At 51.0% G+C, this 24,748-nt stretch overlaps 2 protein-coding genes across 9 annotated transcripts in view; one reads left to right on the forward strand and one right to left on the reverse strand.

Annotated features, from left to right (window-relative positions):
- NISCH (nischarin) overlaps window positions 1-20,025 on the reverse strand; it is a 35,817-nt gene extending 15,792 nt beyond the window's left edge. For all 8 annotated transcript variants that reach the window (XR_008992037.1, XR_008992036.1, XM_036877514.2 and 5 more), the window contains exons 1-8: window positions 19,870-20,025; window positions 17,736-17,819; window positions 16,809-16,991; window positions 3,572-3,620; window positions 2,456-2,619; window positions 2,045-2,140; window positions 1,672-1,767; window positions 134-286 (exon numbers count right to left, since the gene is read on the reverse strand). Coding sequence is in view for 6 of the 8 variants with exons in the window: in XM_036877514.2 (XP_036733409.2) it covers window positions 134-286; window positions 1,672-1,767; window positions 2,045-2,140; window positions 2,456-2,619; window positions 3,572-3,620; window positions 16,809-16,991; window positions 17,736-17,819; window positions 19,870-19,974 (930 nt within the window). In the remaining 2 variants the exon portion in view is untranslated. The remainder of the gene's footprint in view (window positions 1-133; window positions 287-1,671; window positions 1,768-2,044; window positions 2,141-2,455; window positions 2,620-3,571; window positions 3,621-16,808; window positions 16,992-17,735; window positions 17,820-19,869) is intronic.
- A 1,447-nt stretch (window positions 20,026-21,472) lies between these two features.
- On the forward strand, window positions 21,473-24,412 carry TNNC1 (troponin C1, slow skeletal and cardiac type). Its single transcript, XM_036878404.2, has 6 exons — window positions 21,473-21,573; window positions 23,042-23,072; window positions 23,282-23,428; window positions 23,680-23,794; window positions 23,993-24,129; window positions 24,210-24,412. The coding sequence occupies exons 1-6, from the start codon at window positions 21,550-21,552 to the stop codon at window positions 24,239-24,241; spliced, it is 486 nt and encodes a 161-aa protein (XP_036734299.1). The 5' UTR covers window positions 21,473-21,549; the 3' UTR covers window positions 24,242-24,412.
- The last annotated feature ends 336 nt before the right edge of the window (window positions 24,413-24,748 follow it).

Here is a 24,748-nt window from a genome sequence, read left to right on the forward strand (position 1 = left end):
TTTAAATTGCAGGCAAGGCACAGAGCACTGGAAACAGACTTTCTGTGGTCCTTCTAGAAAAAGCCAAGTTAAATACCCAACTTGGGGTTTAGTCAGGCCGGAGAAGGCCCTGGCCCAGCTGCTGATGGCATACCGCAGAGTCATCAATCTCCGAGATGCTGTTGTGGCTCAGGTCCAGGGTGGTCAGCGCCTGCCACGTGGGGATGACAGCAGCCACAGGGCCTTCCAGGGCTGTGCCTTCTGGCTCCCACTCATCCAGCTCCGAGGCTTCAGGAGCGAGAACTTCCTGTGTAAGAACATCTGTTGAGCACCACACTTGGGCCCCCTCGCAACGCATGCTAGGAACACAATCATTGCAAAATCTCAGGAAAAGCTAAGCATATTTAGCAAGTGGAAGTGACCTTTCATTAAGATGGGGCTTTGGCTCATATGCTTTTAAATGATTGTGAAATAACTATAAAGCTCAGCAACGTAACAGCCACTTGGAATATGCTGTGGCCTGGCTTCAGAAGCAAGCGCTCCTCAAGCCCACAAGAGCCCTTTGCTACATGGCGGTGTCTTTTCTGGCTTAAATCTCAGAGGCTGAAGGTCAGAATTTGTGGTGTTTCCAGGCAACTGTGCGTTCCCAGCCGGCACCATGTTCCTTGCTGTGAGCAACAGGCCCTTTAGCAGCTGTTTCACAGAGCTACCATGTGATGGTGCTGCCCCACAGGCAGGCCACAGCTTGGACACAGGTCACCATGCGAGGAGAGCCAGGCGGGCCTCCTCATGATGAAGCCCACCTGACCTCACCTCTCGCAACCCACCATTCCTAGCTCCTTGAGCCAGGCAGCAGGTGTGTCAGAGAGGGGCTGGGTTCTGTGATTCTGCTGCTGTTTTGTTCCTTCAGTTTTTGCTTTGTTCTTATGCTCCACAGATGAGTGAAATCATTTGGTACTTGTCTTTCTCTGCCTGGCTTATTTCACTGAGCAAAATACCCTCCAGCTCCATCCATGTTGCTGCAAATGGTAGGACTTGTTGTCTAACAAAGCTGCCCACACCCTTGCTCTCCTCTCAAACCTCCTCCTTTCAGGCAGCAGCCTCAAGAGAAAGACTTCACCAAATCTTAGTAAGACACTGCATATGATCGAAGTTAACCACTTTGTTTTTTCTAGACCTGCATATAGATTTTAAGATGCAACCATAAAGAAGTGAATAGAAACCTCTTACATTCTCAGTTCGAGTTATTTCTGTTGCTCAGATACAAACAGTGCCCAGCACATCTACAACCTCACCTGTCTTCTGTACATCCACCAAGAACAGATACATACAAGTGCTCAGCCAGGGCCTTTTAGGCTTACAGAAACATATATAGCTAATAAACGTTCTGCTACCTGCCACTTCTCAACAGTTTGTTCATCAAAAAAAACAGTGACTTTTTGGCGGGTTTGGGAGCAGTTCCTTAAAGTACCTTATTTAACAGTGTTAATTTTTGATGAAGACACGGACCGAAGCATCCCAGGGCCTGCTGATTGCTAGGCAGCTGCAGGGGCACAGGCTACCCAGGGGAGGGTCCCATGGTGCTTTCTGACACACCCGCAGCAGCGCTCACGACCACCCTCAGCACAGGAGCCACAGTGCAGGACCCTGCCCCTCCATCAGGGCTTCAGACAGGAAACAGGCAGAGCTCACCTTCATGGAGGTTGCTGAGAAGCGGACGCTCATCGTGGCTAAGGTGGGCTTCGATGCAACCAGACCCCGGATGTGCTTGGCATCACAGTGACTTATCTGGAACAAGGAACAGCCGGGTCAGAAACGACAGTGCTGCTCCCGCAGAAGTCCTGGGAGGCGGGTCACCCACACAGACGGAGCACAGCCATCAGTGCACCCAAAGCCTTAGAATCCTTAGAGGCAGGAGGCAACTGAACCCTAAGTCTCTCTTTTTCCCAATTTTTAGTGTTAACTGAGCATTCTCTGAAGCATCTAGGAAGACTCACAGTGAACCATGAACTCCACTTCCTCTGTAAGGGCTGCCCTGCCTACACTCCAGGGGCCTGGGCCTTACCTCCACCTGACAAAGAGACTTAAATATTGCCAGATCAAATGGCAAGAGCTGCTCCTGAATGTTGCTGGTCCCAAAAGGTCCTTCTGTGCCAGAAACCTGCAGCCGAAGACAGGGCGCGGATCAGTGATGCCGTGACTGCCCTGCCCACCTTCCTGGGCGGTGCTGAGGCCCAGAGGCCCCACTCACCACCTTTCTGGCCCACAAAGCAGCCTAATGCTGGTTGAAGCAACAGGACACTGTCTCAAGACTGCCCCCTGGTGCTCACAGCCAGAAAGACAGTGCCAAGAACACCAACGGGTGGCCATCGGTCCCCATGGCCCAGCCTTCTTTACACACACTGGCAGCCAATGAGCTATCAGGCCACTCGCCCACCACTGAACAGCCCTCCACAACCAAGATGCCATGATTTACCTTAAGGTACTTAAGGCGACAGGTGAAGTCCAGGATGTGCCCGAGGTCAGTCTTGGCATCCCCACTGGCACATGTGGGTTTTCCCTGCTGCAGCTGCTCAGTGACTGCATAGAGCTGCAGGGGTCCAATGGCAAAGACCTCGCCAGCCACCAGGAGCTGTTCTCCTGCAACAGCCATGCCCGCAGGGTGAGCATTCAGCCCCAGCCCTGTCCCCACTGTGCAGGGCAGGGCATCTGTCCACCTGGTCAACAGTTAACAAGCATCTGGCAAACACACATGACACGCACTGCTCCACATAAGGAGAAGCCACGGCTCCGAGCCTGCAGGAGAAGCTGCCCTACTGGAACCATACCTGGCACAGGCCAGACCCAGGACACACGATTCCAAAGGAGGGAACGTGCGTCCAGGGAGCCTCCCCAAGGTGAGGATGAGCCAAAAATCTGAGGCCCTGAGTTCGGACAAAGCTGGTATGAGGCAGCATTGTGGGCAACGGGCCCATGCTGCATCCTCCAAGATACAGACAGCTTGAGGTCAATCCAGGGAGGCCTGAGATGCCAGCACAGTGCAGGGCTGAGAGCAGGCGCAGGTTCTGAGCCAGACGGACTCACTGGCATTTGGGGCCCTTGCCCTGCTCCTTCCAGACACCCTCCCTCCAGGAGGTCCCTGGGCCTCTCATCCTCAGCTCTGCCTCCCAGGGGAGGTGGTAAGATGCTGGGCTCGGCCACAGGAAGCTTGCACTACATGTCACCTGTGGGTACATTGCTCTCTGGCAGGGCCATGACCCAAGTTTTGTTTTACACCTGAACTCTTTGGGGTAAGGACAAGCCACGTACAAGAGGGCCCCACGCCACCCACTTGCTAGAACTCCACCATAGGGCTCTGGACTGGATCCTGAGCCAGGGATTAGCCCCACTACAGGGACTCAAGAGTCCTAAGGTGAAGGACTCCTCAACCTGGTTGTCTGCAGGCAGAGGGCAGGCTTGGCTAGACCATGTCAAGGGACTTGGGGAACCCCCTGCTCAGATTCCCTTGGCACGGCCCAACAAATGGCACCCCTGGCCACCCAACAGGGATGGGAAGGTTGCACCCAGTATTGTGGGGACCCCGGCCATGTACCTCTTTCAAAGAGCTCCTCAGCCAGTGCCGCAGTGATGCCATTGACCTCCTACAGGGAAAACAAACCCACAGTTTAGAAAGTCCCCTACCCACAGTCACCAGCCACACGTACCCTGCTATCTACCCCTCTGCTGTTCCAATGGTACTCTCCAGACAGGTAACAAAGTAAAGGAGAAAATAAATCTACAATGAATCAAGGTGCTTAGAAAGGGGAACTAAGTATTTCCAGTTATGTGGACATCTGAAATGTCTCCTCTGAGAACAGAACGCAGACTGTCGCTGCGATCCAGATGCACACAGGCACTGGTGGGAGCACCAGGCCCAGGAGGCTGACAAAGCCCGGCTCCATCCAGGAATAGCTGAGAAGCCACCAGCTCCCAAAACTGGCCCCAGAAGGTACCAGGAGAGGGCGTGATAAAGGAAGTCCTGTTTCTTCCAGAAAAGAGGCCTGCATCACCCTGGTGGCCTGAAGGACCCCCCTATAGCCCAGCCTTCCTGAGAGACCATTTCTGCCTTCTTTCATGTTCTGAAGGGGTCTAGGAAACGAGTAAGCACTGGTTCTCTTCCTGTGCTCATCCCTTCAAGCTCTGCTAAGTATCGTTCAACCCCAGGGCCACGAGAAAGAGGCCAGAGAGGTTTTCCTTTTAGAGTGGTGTGATGCAGGCATTAGGAGGGGAAGCCTCTGGCACTTAACCGCCAGCCTGATGGGCTCTGATTCACGCTGGGCAAAGGCTACGCACTTGCTACGCACAGGCTCACTCAATCCTTCTAGTACCCTGCACCAGGAAGACACTATTTTGAATCCTGTTTCACAGATGAGCAAACTGAGGTGGATAGGTGCTGACCACCCGTGCTGCCTGGCTAGAACGAGTCACACTCAAGCACCTGGCCTTGCAGCCTCTATCTGTACACACCAATTACCTCAGCACTTCAGTTCCTAATGGTAGGGCTGGCAGGTAAAAATGTTAATTGACAGATGGCCACTAACAGGACTTTCATAAACAGGTCCAGATGGAGGCTGCAAATTGCCTTCCTAACTCACAGGAATGTCCCTACCACCAGAACATGAAACTCACGTTTATGGGACTTGACAGGCACCAGGCTGCAGGAGACAGGGTGTTCTTTTCCTGTTTTTCTCTTTGGTTTGTTTGTCCCTTTCTTATCTCTTATACATAACAGATATTTTACAGGTTGTTTATATGCTGCAAACGTCTTCTCCCTGTCTGTGTTGCCTTTTACGCGTTGACAGCAATTTTCCTGACATAGAGGTTTTCATTTTCACATTGTTTAATCTGTGGTTCCTTTCCTTTGTGAATTCTGGGGCCCCTTCCCCCACCCAAAGATTACAAAATCATTCTAATACTTCCTTTCATACTTTGTTATCTTTAAAAAATGTATTTCTTTAATCTGCTTGATATTCAGTTTACATATAATTTGAGAGTAACTCTCCCTCCACCCCACAAATGAACAAAAAGCCAAAGGGAGAAAAATGAGCAAAGAGCCTCAGCACTAAGGGGGCTCACAGTCTGGCAGATGCAGGGTCAAACATCAAAGGGCCATCAGAGAGACAAAGTGGGCTCTGACAGGAGGGGACTCCAGCTGGCGAGATGCGGGGTTATCAGTTCACTCTGAAGTTCAACCTCAGTCCCTTGCAACAACTTAGACTCAACTATATCTTCCTCAGCTGCTGTGAAGAGCTGGATACTAGGAAGAGCCTGGAACGATCCGAAGGGCTTGCTTCTGGTATTTGGAGACCAAGCCCGGTCTTCAAATCAGCACTTCTGCAACCTCCCCACAGTCGGCGTCACTGGAGAGCCTCGAAAGGCACAGTTGCGAGCGGCTCCCAAAGTCCGCGGCCCATGCCCACCAGTCCCTGAGAGCAGCTCCTGGGCTTCTGCAGCCCCGTGCTATGGACCCTGGAGCTCCTGGAAGGGCTGCCTGCCCACCGTCAGTACCCAACAGCCCTCGCCCTCAAAGCTCCATTTCTCAGGGCAGCTGGCGTCAATGCCAGCCTTGCTAAGGGGACAGGGTTGGAATTTCCAGAGAACACCTAAAGCTGAGAGAGAGTACGAGCCAGCAGAGAGCAGGTATTCACTTGAGCAATCTAAAGAGCCAACCATGTAACACCCTCTCTCCTCTTTGGGGAACAGGAAGTGCCACTGCTGCAACACCATCTACTTAGTTTCCAGGCTGATGCTCACCTGCAAAACTCTTAGAGAGGAACAAAGAAATGCCTCAGGCCCCAAATCTAGAGCACCGGCCTCCTCACAAAAGCATTCTGTCTGCTGGCTCAGAGTGTTCTGGCTAAATGGCAACCTTGGGTGCAGAGCAAAGGTGAACAGTCAGGCCTCTCCGCCAGGATCCGGGGCACACTGGCGGCCCCAGTCTACGCTGCTGCAGGTTCTGTGGGGTCAGGCGACTCCCACACCCACTTCCTAATCTGTGAAGGGACTTGGAACGCCACAGGTGTCTGAATTGGAACGCATTGTACAAAAAAAAGAAATTCTTTATACCTCAAAAAATGTTCAGTTAAAAAACAACCAAAAGCTATGTTTAAAAACTCTAATACCCACCCCAAATGAGTTACAGGTCAGCCGGCCTCCTGCCAGTGTGGGTATGGGGCCTGAGGCAGTGTGAGAGCTGCACATAAATATGCCGTGGACTGGCTAGTCAGGCTCTAGCTTGGCCACCAACACTCCAATGGAGCCCGTCTGTGCACGTGGACCCCCGCAACCAAGGGCTTCTCACAACGCCTGCGCCTGCGCTCAATGAATACCCCAGGCCAGCCCCCACGCTTCCAACCAGCACACGCTCAAGCAGAGTGCTTGCTGGGGGGGCGTCACAGGCGCCACTGCGGGTCTCTACAATTACGTGCACACCTGTGATGAGGAACTCCAGCAGGGGTCGGGTGTACTGTGTTATGACTGGACCTGAAGTTAAATTCCCCATTGAGGCACCAAGATGGGAAGTAAGCTGCAAAAAATCTGTCATCTTGCAGCCTTGCTACTTTGCAACCAAAACAAATGGCAGAAGTGGATGCTAAGGCTGAGTTCAGATGATGACAGTTCTACCATATCTCCTGATTTCAAAAAGCATCTTTGTTCCAGTCAATTGGCTTTAAAATATAAAAATTGATATCAATGTCCCTTTGGATGACATGGGAGTGCCTTTCCAACATCTGGGGAGCCCCTGCATAGCCCCTTTCCTTCCTGCACAGTTTCCTGCCATCCTCAAGGGCCTAAGGCCGTCACCCTCCAGCTCACGGAGGAGGAGCTGGGCCACAGAGAAGTTAAAGGACTTGGAATAAACTGTTGGGAGCAGCAAGTCCTGCCCCTCGAGTCCACTGTTAGGCATCCTGCCGAAAACGGTGTGCTGGAATTCTCTGTGGGAGTCCATGTCACTGAATTTGAAAACCTCTGCTCTAGGGGTTCTGGGGCGAGATTTGTCACCGAGGGTCCAGGCGTACCAGAGCACAGCTATCTGGAGAGAGACAGCGCCAGGCCCAGTGCTGAGGTGTGCCCCCTTTCACTGTAACACAGGCCTGCACCTGCTCCCGGACTTCCCATCTCAGAGCTGGCTGGAGAGAGAAACCTTGCTTTCTTTTCTTGCCATGGAAATGCCATTTTTTCCACACAAAAGGTGGAGTCCTACCTCACACCATATACAAACACTAGCTCAAAACAGTTGAAAAACCTAAATATAAAAGCTGAAACTGTAAAACTCTTACAAGAAAACCTAACTGTAAATCTTTGTGACCTTGGATTAGGCAATAGTTTCTTACCTGTGACACCAAGAACACAACCGACCAAAGTAAAAAATTGATAAACTGAACTTCATCAACATCTACAACTTTTGTTTCAAAGGACACTGTCAAGAAAGTGAAAAGAAAATCTGCACAATAGGAAAAAATATTTTCATTTCACATTTCTGATAAGGTTCTAATATCCAGAGTACATTTAAAAACTCCAACTCAACAACAAAAACACAAGTAACCTAATTTTCAAAATGTCAAGGATTTGAATATATTTCTCCAAAGATATGCAAATAACCAGTAAGCACATGAAAACCAGCTTAGCATCATTAACCTTCATGGAAATGAAATCCAAACCACTCACACCCACTAGGTGGACTTTCAAAAGTGGGCAGTAACAAGTACTGACAAAAATGTGGGGAGAGGAGGATCATGGGAAGATGGTGGCGTGAGTAGTTCAGAGGAAATCTCCTCCCTAAAACATATATATTTATGAAAATACAATAAATACAACTATTCCTAAAAAAGACACCAGTGGATTCTGTACAACAGCCAGGATACAGCTACATCTGTGAGAACTCAACATCACACGAAGGGGGTCAGATACAAGCCGCGGCCAGGCAGGACCCGAACGCTCCCCCACCCCAGAACCTGGTGGGAAGAAAGGAGTTGAACGGGGAGGGAGTGAAAGCCCAGGACTGCTAAGCAACCAGCTCTAGAAATCTGCATGCGGAGCGCAGACACAAGGTGCACGGGGTGCTGGATATTAGAGAAACGGAAAAGCAAAACCTGTGGGCAGGTCCCTGCAACCGGCGCCCCTGAGACAAAAGAAAAGCGAGTGCTTTCTGCAAGTCTTAAAGAGACAGGGACACCATAGCTGGACGAAGTCGTCCCGGCACACGTAGCCAGCAGCTGGGAATCCCGGGGAACCTTAGGCACCCTAAACCCCGGGGAGGAAGCGCAGCTCTGAAAACCCTCATGGCACTAAGCAGCCTGCCAGTTGTTCCTGTAACTGGTGCGGACACCGACACACCGGCCCAGTAGCAGGAGAGTGGCAGTGCGCGCCGGGGGCAGCGGCGCCGGAAGGGACCAGGAACGGATCACGTGCGCCAACAGCGCCAGAGGGGACCAGGGGAGGCTTCTGCGAGTCCGCAACAGCAGCAACCGAACAGCCTGGGTGTGGCTTGTGCGCACCGGCAGCAGTGGAGCTAAAGGAGCCCAGGAGAGGCCCGCGCGGGAGAGGCCCACACGCACCTGCAGCGGAGACAGAGGAAGCAGGCGCGCTCCCAGCAGCCGACTGGAATCCCAGCCCAACGCACAGCCGCCCGGGCCAGACCCAAAGGCCGCTGCTGGCACACAGCTGCCCAGCAGGGGCACCACTATCACAGAGGAGCACACCTGGTGTGCCTGCCACTCCCCACAGGGCTCCGCGCTGCTCTGACGGACACCCCGCCCACAGCAGCTTAGGGAATTAACCCGGTGGCTGCTCTAGGAGTGCGGGTAACGGACACAGGCAGCAGAGAAGGGCAAGGCATCCAGCAAGCAGGAAAGGACTTTCTTCTCCCAGCTGACACACCTGCAACCTGCCTATAGCCACCGCTATCACCATGAAAAGGCAAAAAAATTTAGTCCAGTCCAAGATAGTTCAGACAACACCTGAGAGAGGATCTGCAGAGACAGACCTAACCAGTCTCCATGAAAAAGAATTCAAAATAAAAATCATAAACATGCTGACAGAGCTGCAGAGAAATATGCAAGAGCTAAGGGATGAAGTCCGGAGGGAGATTACAGAAGGGAAACAAACTCTGGAAGGATTTATAAGCAGAATGGATAAGATGCAAGAGGCCATTGATGGAATAGAAACCAGAGAACAGGAACGCATAGAAGCTGAAGCAGAGAGAGACAAAAGGATCTCCAGGAATGAAACAATGTTAAGAGAACTGTGTGACCAATCCAAAAGGAACAATATCTGCATTACAGGGGCACCAGAGGAAGAAGAGAGAGAAAGAGGGATAGAAAGTGTCTTTGAAGAAATAATTGCTGAGAACTTCCCCAAACTGGGGGAGGAAATAGTTGCTCAGACCACAGAGGTACACAGAACTCCCGAGAGACGGGATCCAAAGAGGACAACACCAAGACACATAATAATTAAAATGGCAAAGATCAAGGACAAGGACAGAGTATTAAAGGCAGCCAGAGAGAGAAAAAAGGTTACCTACAAAGGAAAACCCATCAGGCTATCATCAGACTTCTCAACAGAAACCCTACAGGCCAGAAGAGAATGGCATGATATATTTAATGCAATGAAACAGAAGGGCGTCGAACCAAGGATACTGTATCCAGCACGATTATCATTTAAATATGAAGGAGGGATTAAACAATTCCCAGACAAGCAAAAGTTGAGGGAATTTGCCTCCCACAAACCACCTCTACAGGGTATCTTAGAGGGACTGCTCTAGATGGGAGCACTCCTAGAAAGAGCACAGAACAAAACACCCAACATATGAAGAAGGGAGGAGGAGGAATAAGAAGGGAGAGAAATAAAGAATCATCAGACCGTGTTTATAATAGCTCAATAAGCAAGTTAAGTTAGACAGTAAGGTAGTAAACAAGCTAACCTTGAACCTTTGGTAACCACGAATCAAAAGCCTGCAATGGCAATAAGTACATATCTTTCAATAATCACCCTTAATGTAAATGGACTGAATGCACCAATCAAAAGACAGAGAGTAATAGAATGGATAAAAAAGCAAGACCCATCTATATGCTGCTTACAAGAGACTCACCTTAAACCCAAAGACATGCACAGATTAAAATTCAAGGGATGGAAAAAGATATTTCATGCAAACAACAGAGAGAAAAGAAGCAGGTGTTGCAATACTAGTATCAGACAAAATAAGACTTCAAAATAGAGAAAGTAACAAGAGATAAAGAAGGACATTACATAATGATAAAGGGCTCACTCCAACAAGACGATATAACCATTATAAACATATATGCACCCAATACAGGAGCACCAATATATGTGAAATAAATACTAACAGAATTAAAGGAGGAAACAGAATGCAATGCATTCATTTTGGGAGACTTTAACACACCACTCACTCCAAAGGACAGATCCACCAGACAGAAAATAAGTAAGGACACAGAGGCACTGAACAACACACTAGAACAGATGGACCTAATAGACATCTACAGAACTCTACATCCAAAAGCAACAGGATACACATTCCTCTCAAGTGCACATGGAACATTCTCCAGAACAGACCACATACTAGGCCACAAAAAGAGCCTCAGTAAATTCCAAAAGATTGAAATCCTACCAACCAACTTTTCAGACCACAAAGGTATAAAACTAGAAATAAATTGTACAAAGAAAGCAAAAAGGCTCACAAACACATGGAGGCTTAACAACATGCTTCTAAATAATCAATGGATCAATGACCAAATCAAAATGGAGATCCAGCAATATATGGAAACAAATGACAACAACACCACAAAGCCCCAACTTCTGTGGGACGCAGCAAAAGCAGCCTTAAGAGGAAAGTATATAGCAATCCAGGCATATTTAAAGAAGGAAGAACAAACCCAAATGAATGGTCTAATGTCACAATAATCGATATTGGAAAAAGAAGAACAAATGAGGCCTAAGGTCAGCAGATGGAGGGACATAATAAAGATCAGAGAAGAAATAAATAAAATTGAGAAGAATAAAACAATAGAAAAAAAAAATCAATGAAACCAAGAGCTGGTTCTTCGAGAAAATAAACAAAATAGATAAGCCTCTAGCCAGACTTATTAAGAGAAAAAGAGAATCAACACACATCAACAGAATCAGAAACAAGAAAGGAAAAGTCACGACGGGCCCCACAGAAATACAAAGAATTATTAGAGAATACTATGAACACCTATATGCTAACAAGCTGGAAAACCTAGGAGAAATGGACAACTTCCTAGAAAAATACAACCTTCCAAGACTGACCAAGAAACAGAAAATCTAAACAGACCAATTACTAGGAACGAAACTGAATCAGTAATCAAAAAACTACCCAAGAACAAAACCCCCGGGCCAGATGGATTTACCTCGGAATTTTATCAGACATACAGGGAAGACATAATACCCATTCTCCTTAAAGTTTTCCAAAAAATAGAGGAGGAGGGAATACTCCCAAACTCATTCTATGAAGCCAACATCACCCTAATACCAAAACCAGGCAAAGACCCCACCAAAAAAGAAAACTACAGACCAATATCCCTGATGAACATAGACGCAAAAATATCAACAAAATATTAGCAAACCGAATTCAAAAATACATCAAGAGGATTATACACCATGACCAAGTGGGATTCACCCCAGGGATGCAAGGATGGTACAACATTCGAAAATCCATCAACATCATCCACCACATCAACAAAAAGAAGGACAAAAACCACATGACCATCTCCATAGATGCTGAAAAAGCATTCAACAAAATTCAACATCCATTCATGATAAAAACTCTCAACAAAATGGGCATAGAGGGCAAGTACCTCAACATAATAAAGGCCATCTATGATAAACCCACAGCTAACATCATACTGAACAGCGAGAGGCTGAAAACTTTTCCTCTGAGATCGGGAACAAGACAGGGATGCCCACTCTCCCCACTGTTATTCAACATAGTACTGGAGGTCGTAGCCACGGCAATCAGACAAAACAAAGAAATACAAGGAATCCAGATTGGTAAAGAAGTCAAACTGTCACTATTTGCAGATGACATGATATTGTACATAAAAAACCCTAAAGACTCCACTCCAAAACTACAAGAACTAGTATCAGAATTCAGCAAAGTTGCAGGATACAAAATTAACACACAGAAATCTGTAGCTTTCCTATACACTAACAATGAAATAATAGAAAGAGAAATCAGGAAAACAATTCCATTCACAATAGCATCAAAAAGAATAAAATACCTAGGAATAAACCTAACCAAGGAAGTGAAAGACCTATACCTTGAAAAACCACAAGACACTCTTAAGAGAAATTAAAGAGGTCACTAACAAATGGAAACTCATCCCATGCTCCAGGCTAGGAAGAATTAATATCATCAAAATGGCCATCCTGCTGCCCAAAGCAATATACAGATTCGATGCAATCCCTATCAAATTACCAACAGCATTCTTCAATGAACTGGAACAAATAGTTCAAAAATTCATGTGGAACCGCCAAAGACCCCGAATAGCCAAAGCAATCCTGAGAAGGAAGAATAAAGTGGGGGAGATCTCGCTCCCCAACTTCAAGCTCTACTACAAAGCCACAGTAATCAAGACAATTTGGTACTGGCACAAGAACAGAGCCACAGACCAGTGGAACAGAACAGAGACTCCAGACATTAACCCAAACATATATGGTCAATTAATATACGATAAAGGAGCCATGGACATACAATGGGGAAATGACATTCTCTTCAACAGATGGTGCTTGCAAAACTGGACAGCTACATGTAAGAGAATGAAACTGGATCACTGTCTAACCCCATACACAAAAGTAAATTCGAAATGGATCACAGATCTGAATGTAAGTCATGAAACCATAAAACTCTTAGAAAAAAAAACATAGGCAAAAATCTCATGGACATAAACATGAGTGACTTCTTCATGAACGTATCTCCCCAGGCAAGGGAAACAAAGGCAAAAATGAACAAATGGGACTATATCAAGCTAAAAAGCTTCTGTACAGCAAAGGACACCATCAATAGAACAAAAAGGTATCCTACAGTATGGGAGAACATATTCATAAATGACAGATCTGATAAAGGGTTCACATCCAAAATATATAAAGAACTCACACACCTCAATAAACAAAAAGCAAATGATCCAATTAAAAAATGGGCAGAGGAACTGAATAGACAGTTCTCTAAAGAAGAAATCCAGATAGCCAACAGGCACATGAAAAGATGCTCCACATCGCTAATCATCAGAGAAATGCAAATTAAAACCACAATGAGGTATCACCTCACACCAGTAAGGATTGCCACCATCGAAAAGACAAATAACAACAAATGTTGGTGAGGTTGCGGAGAAAGGGGAACCCTCCTCCACTGCTGGTGGGAATGTAAATTAGTTCAACCATTGTGGAAAGCAGTATGGAGGTTCCTCAGAATGCTTAAAATAGAAACACCATTTGACCCAGGAATTCCAGTTCTAGGAATTTACCCTAAGAATGCAGCACTCCAGTTTGAGAAAGACAGATGCACCCCTATGTTTATCGCTGCACTGTTTACAATAGCCAAGAAATGGAAGCAACCTAAATGTCCATCAGTAGATGAATGGATAAAGGAGAGGTGGTACATATACACAATGGAATATTATTCAGCCATAAGAAAAAAACAGATCCTACCATTCACAACAACATGGATGGAGCTAGAGGGTATTATGCTCAGTGAAATAAGCCAGGTGGAGAAAGACAAGTACCAAATGATTTCACTCATATGTGGAGTATAAGAACAAAGGAAAACCGAAGGAACAAAACAGCAGCAGAATCACAGAACCCAAGAATGGACTAACAGTTACCAAAGGGAAAGGGACTGGGGAGGATGGGTGAGAAGGGAGGAATAAGGGCGGGAAAAAGAAAGAGGGTATTACGATTAGCATGCATAGTGCGTGGGGGGCACGGGGAGGGCTGTGGAACACAGAGAAGACAAGTAGTGATTTTACAGCATCTTACTATGCGATGAACAGTAACTGTGAAAGGGTATGTGGGGGGGACTTGGTGAAGGGGGGAGCCTAGTAAACATAATGTTCTTCACGTAATTGTAGATTAATAATACAAAAATTAAAAGAAATTGTTAGAATTATTTAAAAATATACATATATGGGGAGATAAGGACCTACACATTGCTGGTGGGAATGTAAAATGGGGCAGCCACTGTGGGGAAAAACAGGTTCCCCAAAAAATCAGTTTCTACATGACCCAGCAATTCTACTCCCAGCATATTCCCAACAGAAATGAACACGTTGACATACAAATACATGTATGAATGCTCATAGCAGCATTATTCATAACAGCTATAAAGTGGGGACAACTCAAGTATCCATCAACTGATACAGAAAATGATATCCAAACAAGCTGTAACTCAGGCATCTAAGGACTGACGTATGGCTTTATGCTACAGTACATGAATGGGCCTTGAAAACACTATGCTCAGTGAAGTCACAAGAGATCACATGTTGTATGGTCCCCTTTATTTGTGATGTCCAGAACAGGCGAATCCATGGAGACAAAAAATACATGACTGATTGCTGATTGGCACAACAGCTCCTTTCTGGGGTAATCAATGTCCTCGGTTCAGATAGTGGTGACAGATGAGCAACTTTGTGAACGTATTAGAACACAGGAATTGCTCACTTTAAAAAAGAGTGAATTTTACATTATGTGAATCTTATCTCAAAAAAAGGCCACACCTCGGCCAAATGGGGTTCCCTGGGCCCACCCTGTCCAAAGTCAGCCCCACAAGAGGTGGAGCACGGGAACAATTTCAGAGAGGACACTGACAGGACAAGTTAGCAGAAACATCCCCAAGAGCTCCCACCCTGCAGAAAGGCTGACAAATCTTTTAGACCCTGTGTGTTCAAACTCACCTGAAGATCCAGTCCTGTGGTGCTCAGTCAGGTGCACTTCTACCTGCAGGTGGTTATCTCACAACGTGTGGAGACATTGTGTTGCCACAACTTTGGGGGCATGAGGTGCTACTGGTGTCTACTGAGGACAGAGATGCTGCTAATGATGCACAGAACAGCCCCCACGACAATTACCCAGCCCAGGTGTCAACAGTGTCACCGCCGGGTTACCATGACTTAATGTAGTGATGGATCCATTACTTTGGGAAATCCTTGGATTTATACAACCCTGAAGCCCTTCTGATAACCATTAATTTTAAATATGGCCAAAGTGCTCCAAGTAGTACAGCATGTCTCAAACCAGAACCACAGATGTGGGCCAGCTGCAGGCCCTTCTCAGGCAAACCTATTACAAAGGAGTAGTCCTGGCCTTCCTGTGCTCAGAGGAGGGCAAACCTGAAGAGCCAGGAGACCTCCTCTTCAAAGGCCCAGGTCTTAAGCAATGCAACGAGCGTCAAAGGGTTGCTTAGCAAGCTTTCTCCAAGTACAGCACTTCTTTAAACATGTCCCAGTAAAGTTTATCTGAAAGACTCACATAAGGAATGAAAATTCCTTCTCACATAAGGAAACACAAAAATAAAAGTCTACAACAGGAAACTGCTGCTAACCACACACATGGCTAGTGTCTACTGAATGAAACCCAAAGCACATATATATATCCCATCTGTAAATGACACCTTTTCCCCACAAGGCCCCTCCAAGCTTAGTGGCCCAGCGCCAGTGCTATCCCGTTTCCAGCGTCTCTCTGGCACTCCAAGAAAGGTCCAGCTGTCTTACTCTGAAAATACTCAAGCCAGTTGTGTTTTCACTACCTCCAGCCCACAGTTCCCTTCCTAAAAAGTGAGTCTGAAAAGGGAGTGGATTCTTTCCTATCTTCATCACATAGGCGGAAAACAATTAAACGTAAATTATCTAAAAATCTATCACCCAGAGGTGGCTACTAGGATTCTGATGTATAACATTATAGCATTCTTAGATAAATGTGTTCACATAAACCCTTTATAAAAATGGGACCATCTTCTCCATACTGTTTGGCGGTCTGCCCTCCTCATCTAGCCATACAGCTACCATTTTCCTACATCAGTAAATCTGCGGCCGCGCCATCATCCTGCCAGCAGCACGTGACCCAACTGCATGGCTGCTCCCTCTGATTTTTTCTTAGCTGACTCCTGTTGGACTTTGAATGGCCTTGGGTATCTTACTACAACCCAGGAATGTAGTGAAGACCTATACCCTTTGGGCAGTTGCCTGATCTTTTCCCCCTTAGGATAAATTCCCAGCAGTGGAAGAGTCAGCTGCCTTTAACGTTCTGGCTTTACACTGCCAAACTTCCCTGCTTAAAGTCTGACAACTCATCCTGCCATCAGGAGCCCATGTCAGCTGTTCCCACACCCACAAGCGGGTATAGAGCTGCTCCAGGATGTACACTGCCCTCCCTGAGCACCCTGGGCCCTACGATGCCCAAGACCGCAGTATTCTGCCAACACAGACTGATCCCTCAAGTCTAGTGAGCTATAAACCACCGCCACTCTGGGCTGCGTGTCAGCTGTTCCTAATCTGTCCCATTTGGCTGAAAACTTAGCTTAAATACCCACAGGCCCTTTTCACTATGTAAAATGTGGAGGAAAACCTATCTTGTGGCCAAATTTTAGGCAAATCTGTCAATAAACATGCTTGTACCCACACCCCATCCTCAAGACTCCTTTTCACCCCACAGTCAAACTCCAGCCCACCTCTCCTCCAAGCTGAGGTCTACACTGGTTTGCTGCCTCGAGCTTTGGTGGCTGTGGGACTGCAGATAAGGCAGAAGCCCTGAGAGGGACTTACATAGAAGTGAAAATGTAAGAAGTGGGCCAGCACTCTGGGGGCCACGTCAGGAAAGGCGGCCAGCAGGGTCTGCAGGTAGACCTCCAGATCCTTCTCTCTCTTCTCCACCAAGCTTCTCGAGTTTTTTCCAATTATCTTTTTGGGCGGAAGCAGATTTTTATCAATCTTCTTCTCTGCAACAAGCTGTAAAAAAAATAAATAAATAAGAAACCCTAGAAGCATGCCAACCACAGACCAAGAGGTTCTTCACCAAGACCTGAGGGCAGCCTTCACAACTTCCACAGCCCCTCTCGGCAGGAGAACCAAGTTTACTGACAAAACTAGTTAGTGCACTTGGGATTTAGCCTCATCAGGTTCAATTAGTGTAAGAAATACCAATACAATTCCAGACAAGGGGCTCCATCTAGACACTGTGGACATTCAGAAAATATCTCCAGGCCCCTAAAATCACCATCTTTTGCAAACCAGAATGAAAACCAACCACGATGGTGGCCTGTCTTTAAAATACTCCTGATGCAAAACAAATGACCCAGAGAAAAGCAGCTCTCTCAAAAAGCAAATAAAGATATAGAACCACAGCCTGATTAACTAAAGTGCAGGCACTGGACTAGGCTAGTCAGGTAGAGCAAGTTCAAACCTGTCTTCTATAGGAAACTGTCCCAGCATCTGACATCCTAGCTAAGACTGGCAATCTTAAAACTGAGGTTCAAATATGCTCCTCAAACACTGTCACATGCTAGAGTTGAACTCCCAGGATCCACCAGTTTGGTTTTGTTATTTTTGGCCAGTAACACTAATAAACTGGTTTACTGAAAGGCACTACAGGCATGGAGCCTGTTTTGCCCTAAAATAAATGCATGGCACAATGAAATTTGGCCTAAAAGCCCCCAAGCCCTGAAACACAAATCCCCAGCTCTCGACAGTTACCTTTTCATGCAGGTCATGGAAATCACTGTAGCGGTGCTTGACTGTCCATTCATGGCTGCCATCAGTTATCCGGACGATGTAAACCTAAAGGGAAAACCCACAGCCCTTGCCCAGCCAGCAAAAAGGGAAGCCCTGCCCTCCATCCTCAACTCAGCAACAGACCCTCCCACCCCAAGGTCAGTCAGACTGACCTTGCCCACCAGCCTCTGCACCTGACCCTTGGTGAGCAGCAGGGCCCCTTCCTGGCCTCCTCCATGGCCCTAACACTGGATGTGGCAGACTCACAGGATAAGTCTGTGGCTCTGTCCAACAACGAGGAACAGAAAAGGTGACTATCTTATCAAGCCACCTCATTTTTTTTCATCTCCAGCCTCCAGGTTAAGTTAAAACCCAATCGACTGGAGCTGTAGGCAAGGGCACCCCTTCCAAGAGGCAGAACAGGGCCTGAAAGTCTGGCAGGACCAGCTTCTGCTACATTTTTTTTCCTATGTGCCTTGACTATACCCTGGAACAAAGTCCTTTTCCAACGCTTTCAGCTGGTTCTTGGCTAGGATGGATTTCTGCTACTGAACCAGGAGTCAAGGCACTAAAAAGATGATAGGAGGGCAAGGGAAGGGCAATAATGGACCAGCAAAGCCCTGACAGAAGGCAACATGGCTTAGCGGTTAAAGGAATGGACCTGGAAATTAAGGAAGACCTAGGTTCAAAACTTGGTTCTGCCATTTCCTCCTGGCTGTGGCTCAGGTTGAGTTATTTATGTTAGTGACTAAAAGCTTAAGCTCCCCCTGAGCCTCAATTCTTGCATGTTAAACCTGGTAGGTTTAAGAATCAAATATTGTAATACATGCAAAACATTCGTACATGCCTGCCATGTAGCAAGCAATCAACAAAACGTGTTCATTAACATTCAACTCGGCACACCTGGACACCAAACGGTCAGGTCAGCCTGGATCGCCACCCCTCCCACACACTCATTCGCGGGAGGGGCTCAGTCCTGGGGAATAACGAAGCTTTTTAGAGCTGATCCTCCGGCTGAATGCAGCCCAAGGGTGACGGCTGGCCAGCCAGCCAGCTATCATCAGCTCAGAAACCTCACCTGCAAGAGGCCCCCTGGTCCTAGTGTCCCGCCCCTCTCCGCAGCATGCATGGGAGGAGAAAGAATCAACTCAGCTGAAGCCTCCATGGAGGCGCAGCCATTTCTCCAGTCCTGGCCTGTTGCTCCAGGACCCACCCCCAATCCCTCTTCCCAGCCTGGTGGCTCCTCTCCTCCAGGAAAGACCTGAGTTATTACCCTGGCGGGGTGGTTAGGATGAAGGCCAAGGGGGTGGGGCAAAGGAAGGGCCAAAGCCCCCCCACCCACTCCTCACCCTCCGGGAACAAAGGACAGGAGGCTGGCAGGTGCCCAATGGGCAACCACCCCAGGACCAGTCCTAGCCAGGCAGTCTAGAGGCCCACAGGCCTGGCGACCCACCCCATCCAAACCCAGGAGGCCCTCCAACTCCAACAGAGGGAACTCCCCTACCCCTTCCTATCCTCCATTCCCCCCCACAGCCTGGAAGTGTGGGTGGGTGGCTTGCTGCCCCAAATGCCCCCACAGTACGAAGCCATTACGACCCCTGGGTTCCAGAGTCTTGTATTTTAAGCCTTTAGCGACCCCTGAACTGAACTACCCCGTGCCTGGACTGCACCCCTCCCCCATTGTCTCCCCGGGGCCCCAGACACTCCTCACTTCTAGGACAAATCTCTACTGCGACCCCAGGCCTCCCAGGTCAAGGCCCCGACCCCTCGTTCCTCTAGACCCGCCTAGCCCCGTGCCCGGACTCCATCCATCAAAGACCCTCCTCCCCGACGTCCGGTCACGTCGTCCCAGACCGGCGACCCTCCAGGCCTAAAGGATCGATGCAGAGGGGCCTCCGCCCCTAGGCGCCCCTCTTCCGCGGAACCCCTTTACCGCAGACCTCCCTGACCCTGGCCTCCTTTGCGGGGCGCAAACCCCTTCCCCAAAGCCCGTCAGTGGGCCCACCGCAGGACCCTCTTCCCGGACTTGCGGGCCCAGACCCCCTCCCCACACCCTCCGGTCGGACTCCGGGTTCCCGCCGCCACCCCGGGCCGGGCGGCCGCGCCCCCAGCACACCGTATACGTGTCCACGAGCTCAGAGCCCACCACGCGCGCCTCCTTGGCCGGCTCGGCCTCCCGCTCAGGCCCGAAGGGGCGCCCGGCCGCCGCAGCCGCCGCCATATTTAAGACTCCGCCGCCGACACCGCCCGGCGCACTCTGGCGGCATCAGGGGCGGGGCCAGCGTCCCGCCGCCCGGCCCCCGCCGCGTCTCCCCGCCCCTCGCGCGTGACTGACAGCGGCTCCTGCGCGCGTGCGCAGTCCGCGCGACCGCCCTCGGGGCTCCCCGTGTGTCGCCGCCCGGCCTGCTGCCAGCTGCCGGGGAGAAACTGAGGCTGGGGACCGCTCTGGGTGGGAGGACGAAAGGCGCCCTACCTCCCGGGCTACTCCGCCTGGTCTCAGTCTCTCCCTGCCGAAAAGGGAGCGATGGCGCCGCACCGGGCTCCTGGGCGCGCCCGCTTAGGGCGCGAGAGGGTTGTAGGAGAACACCTCCCGCCAGTTGGTGGTTTAGTTGACACACGATATACTAGTTTCAGGACCACAACAAAGTGAATCGATAATTATCTACATTATGAAATGCTCACCGTAATAAGTAGTTACTCTGTCGCCATAGGAAGTTAGGACATTTTTTCTGTGTTCCGCATGCTGTACTGGGCCTGCCCAGAACCTCTCCAAGAGCACGGAGACGTCACAGGGAGTGGGTCAATCCATGCGGTGTCCGCAAGGCAGAGAGCTGGTGTGGTTATGGAGAAGGGGCTCTGCATGAAGGGGAGGAGTGGGAAGGGATGGGCCGTGTGCTGGCCCTCCAGCACAAGACCCCCGGGTGGTATCCTGAGCTCAAAATGAGGGGTGACAACCTGGCCCAGGACCCAGGAACAACGGTGTGGCAAAGAAGCACCAGCACGGAGATGGAGCCCAACCCAGGAGAGAAGCCAGACCTAGAAGAGGGGGTGGTGGCCCAGCTGGGGGAGGGGGCCTGGCGCACACGGGCATCCATAGGTGTGTTTGTTGGATGACTGACTTAGTGCCGTCATCCGGCCCAAGCCCAGAGCTAGTACCGCTCTCCTGAGGAGGTGACAGGTCTTCAGCACGGCTCACGGTGCTATCCTAGGGTATGTCAGTGACTCCCTTCTCCACCAGTCCCACATCAACATACTCTGATCTTGGCCTTCAAAGCTTCTCTTGGCAGGGCCCTACACTCCCAGCCTCTCCCTGCATACTGCTGCCCCCGACTCTGGAAGGTTTAACTTAAGGCAGTGGCTGCCAAGACAGCCAGATGTTGAGGAAGGGCCCACCCTCCAGGAGCCTCAGTCACCAGTTTATCTGGAAAGTGGGAGTCACATCACCCACCTCCCTAATTGGATAGGAATTGAGCTGTTCTGTGTAAGGGTCTGGCCTTTGCAGATCCTGTCCTGTCCTGGGCTCATGTTTTCATTCATTCAAGAAACCTTTCCAGAGAGTTCCCTGGAGGCCACAGGGAACACAGGGAAAGAGACCTGGTCCTTGCAGCCCTTCATCTGCTCCCTGCCCTGGGCAGAGGACACAGGGACTCAGGCCAGCCTGAGATCACCAGGGCTGGGGGAGGGGGTGGAGAATGCTACGGGCAGGGGTGGGCCCAGCTGGGAATGCAGAGGGGCAGGGCTATTTAAGCCCGGGCAGTGGCAGGCAACCCCAGCAGCCTGCCTGCAAGCCGCCAGCATGGATGACATCTACAAGGCTGCGGTGAGGGAAGGGCTTGGGCAGGGCCGGAGTGGCATGCCCACTGGGGGCTCACTCAGCTCAGACTGGGGGCAAGGTCCTTCCCAAGGAGGTGGTGGGGCCCCAGAAGAGGGCCCACATACTTGCAGCCCAGGCCCTCCGGGAGATGGGGGGTCTGGCATTTGGTGGTGCGGAGGGAGTGAGGGGTCCAGGGCGTGGAGTGGAGCTGTCAGGGTGGATGGAGGAGGAGGCTGCCACTGTGGGCACCACACTTGGCTGTCTCCAGGTGTCTGCAGTCTGTGTCACTCTCTTGGGCACATCCCTCTGAATTTGTGTTTGTGGTTTCTGGACCTCTGTCGTTCCCAGTCTCTTTCTATCTCTTTTTTTTCTCCCAGGCTCTGTCCCTGTCCCCAACTTGTGCCCCTCATATCCTGCTTCTTACGCACTACAACCCCCTACCCCGTCCAGCCCCTTGGCTGACTGGAGAGACTGTGGAGGGTGGGCCAGGGTCGTGAGAGGGGCTGCAGAGCTGGAAACTGGAGCTGGAGAAGGGCCTTGGAGGTGTGAGGCGGGCAGGGAAGGAGGGGCATGGGGAGAGGCTGGAGAGGGGAGCAGAGGGCAGACCCAGCCCCGAGGTGCCCAGAGGCTCAGGGCTCAGTGGCTTAGCCAGGGTGAAGGCTGGGAGTGGTCACCCCAAGTCCCTGCAGCCTTCTGGGGTCACTGAGAGGCATCAGATGCTATTCCATCCTGGGATGGGCATGTTGCTGACCTGCTCCCACCCCAGAGACAAGGCCATCTGGTACAGACAATTGTGCCCAAGGGAACTTCGGCCTCAGCCCCAGGAGTGCAGCCCCACTCCCGGCCAGGGAAGGGTTACAGCTGGCTCAGGGGCACCCCTGCCTACCCTGTAGGAGTGAGTGGAGTTGCTGGGGGAGCCCTCCACCCCTTGCCCATACAAGGCCTGGTGGGGCTCAGACTAATTTTGGCTCCTGAGGCACCAGCAGCCAGGGGGCCAGATAACACTGCCCCACCCACTGCATACCAGAGTCCCCAGAACAATCACCAGGTTTAACTTTGTCCCCCGTTAAAAATAATCCAGTGGCCACCCGGTCAGATTACAGTGGGTGGCTTTACCCACCCCCACACTGGTTTTATTGTCCCAACCTGAGGGACAGCTGTCCCTCAAGCCATCCAGCTTGGGTTTCAACAGGGGGGCTGAAGGGGCATTGAGTGGTCACTACTATTGTTACCCAGGGTCACCTTGACCCTGGAGGGGCTGCCCACCTGTCACCCTGGCCCTGAGCCCAGCCTCACTGAGGCCAGCTGGGTCACCTCAGAGCTTTGGGGCAGTGGGGAGGCTGAGGCTTATGCTCTGCGTCTGGGCCTGGCCTGCCTCTTGCTGGCTTCAGTCTTCCCACCCGTGGAATGGGCCGGTTTCCTCAATAGCAGCCAAAGCCTGGGTCTGAGTCCTGAGACCTGTTTTCTCTTCCAGGTAGAGCAACTAACGGAAGAGCAGAAAAATGGTGAGTGCCCCAGCAGCTGTGACGGGGGCAGCAGGGCCAGGCTGGGGGAGCCAGAGGGCCCCAGGCTGGAGGCAGAGGCCGGGACCCCTCTTGCTGAGAACTCAGAGGTCTTAGAGGGAAGTGGGGAGGTTGGCAGGCGACCCCAGGGGCCTGGCTTCTGGGGTCCTGGCTTCTGAGCCGTGGCCATCTGCCCCCCGCCACGGACCCAGAGTTCAAGGCAGCCTTTGACATCTTCGTGCTGGGCGCCGAGGACGGCTGCATCAGCACCAAGGAGCTGGGGAAGGTGATGAGGATGCTAGGCCAGAACCCCACACCCGAGGAGCTGCAGGAGATGATCGACGAGGTGGATGAGGATGGTGAGCCCCTCAGCCCGGGCCCCAGGCCCGGTGCACCCGACCTGCTGCAGACCGGAGGCCCCACTCTGCCACGAATTACTCGGGGACCTTGAGGGCACTGGGGAGCGCCTCGGAGCCTCACCGTAAAACGGGAGGGTGACTGTGCCCACCGCGCGAGCCGGGGTGTGGATGCCCTGAGAACTGGGTCCAGCATCGTGGTGGGCCGGCACCCAGCCGCCCCTCTGACAGCTGTGCTGCCCGCATGCCCCCAGGCAGCGGCACGGTGGACTTTGAGGAGTTCCTGGTCATGATGGTCCGCTGCATGAAGGATGACAGCAAAGGGAAGTCTGAGGAGGAGCTGTCTGACCTCTTCCGCATGTTTGACAAGTGAGCCTACCGCCCTGGGCCTCTGACCCTCCGGCCATCCCTGTAGAGCTGAGGGAAGGGGGACAGTCTTGTGATTTTGAGGCCTCGTGTCCGTTCCATGCAATGCGGGGCGGGAGGCCCCATCACCCAGTGGCTCTGCCCTGCCTCCGGGGGGCATGGGGGCTGCCCCAGCTCAGAGTCCCACCGCCCTCCCCACAGAAACGCTGACGGCTACATCGACCTGGATGAGCTGAAGGTGATGCTGCAGGCCACAGGCGAGACCATCACGGAGGACGACATCGAGGAGCTCATGAAGGACGGCGACAAGAACAACGATGGCCGCATCGACTACGATGGTGGGTGGGCCGCGCTGGGTGCCCGCTGCCCAGCCCTGCCCAGCCCCACCTCTGACCGGGGCCTACTCCTCTCTCCACAGAGTTCCTGGAGTTCATGAAGGGGGTGGAGTAGACGCCAGTCCTCGCCTGGAGCTGCCTAGGCCGCCTTCCAAGTCCAGCTGGGCCCTGGGGTGGGGGCCAGGGGCTGGGGCCTCCAGGACTTGAGCCTGGAGTGTCCCCATAGGCCCTCCCGACTGCCCTTGCGGCCTGTCCTAGGGGATGCAAATAAAGCCCTGCTCCAGAGGCTGGTGTCTGGCTTTCACTCCTGGCGACTGTGGTTCCCTCCTGCCGAGGACCATTTCCTTCCCCATCCCAGAGCCCATGCTCCACCCACCCCAGCACACTGCCCTCTGAAGGACAGGTTAGATTAGCTCCAAGCCTCCTTTCCATTAAAGTGGACGCCCAGGCCCCGCCTCCAGGGACTCAGCACCTGGACCCCACGGTGGCCCAGGCATCTGCATGTGCAGGCTCCTGGGGGCCCTGCCTTTGGTCAGCCAGCTGGCAGCCAAGGGGCCTGTACTTGGAGAGAGCAGGGACAGCAGTGCCCGGGGAGGCAGCAGCCCCAGCCCCTTCTCAGCCC

This window comes from Manis pentadactyla, chromosome 1, assembly GCF_030020395.1.
Source record: "Manis pentadactyla isolate mManPen7 chromosome 1, mManPen7.hap1, whole genome shotgun sequence".
In the NCBI taxonomy this organism is placed as follows: domain Eukaryota; kingdom Metazoa; phylum Chordata; class Mammalia; order Pholidota; family Manidae; genus Manis; species Manis pentadactyla.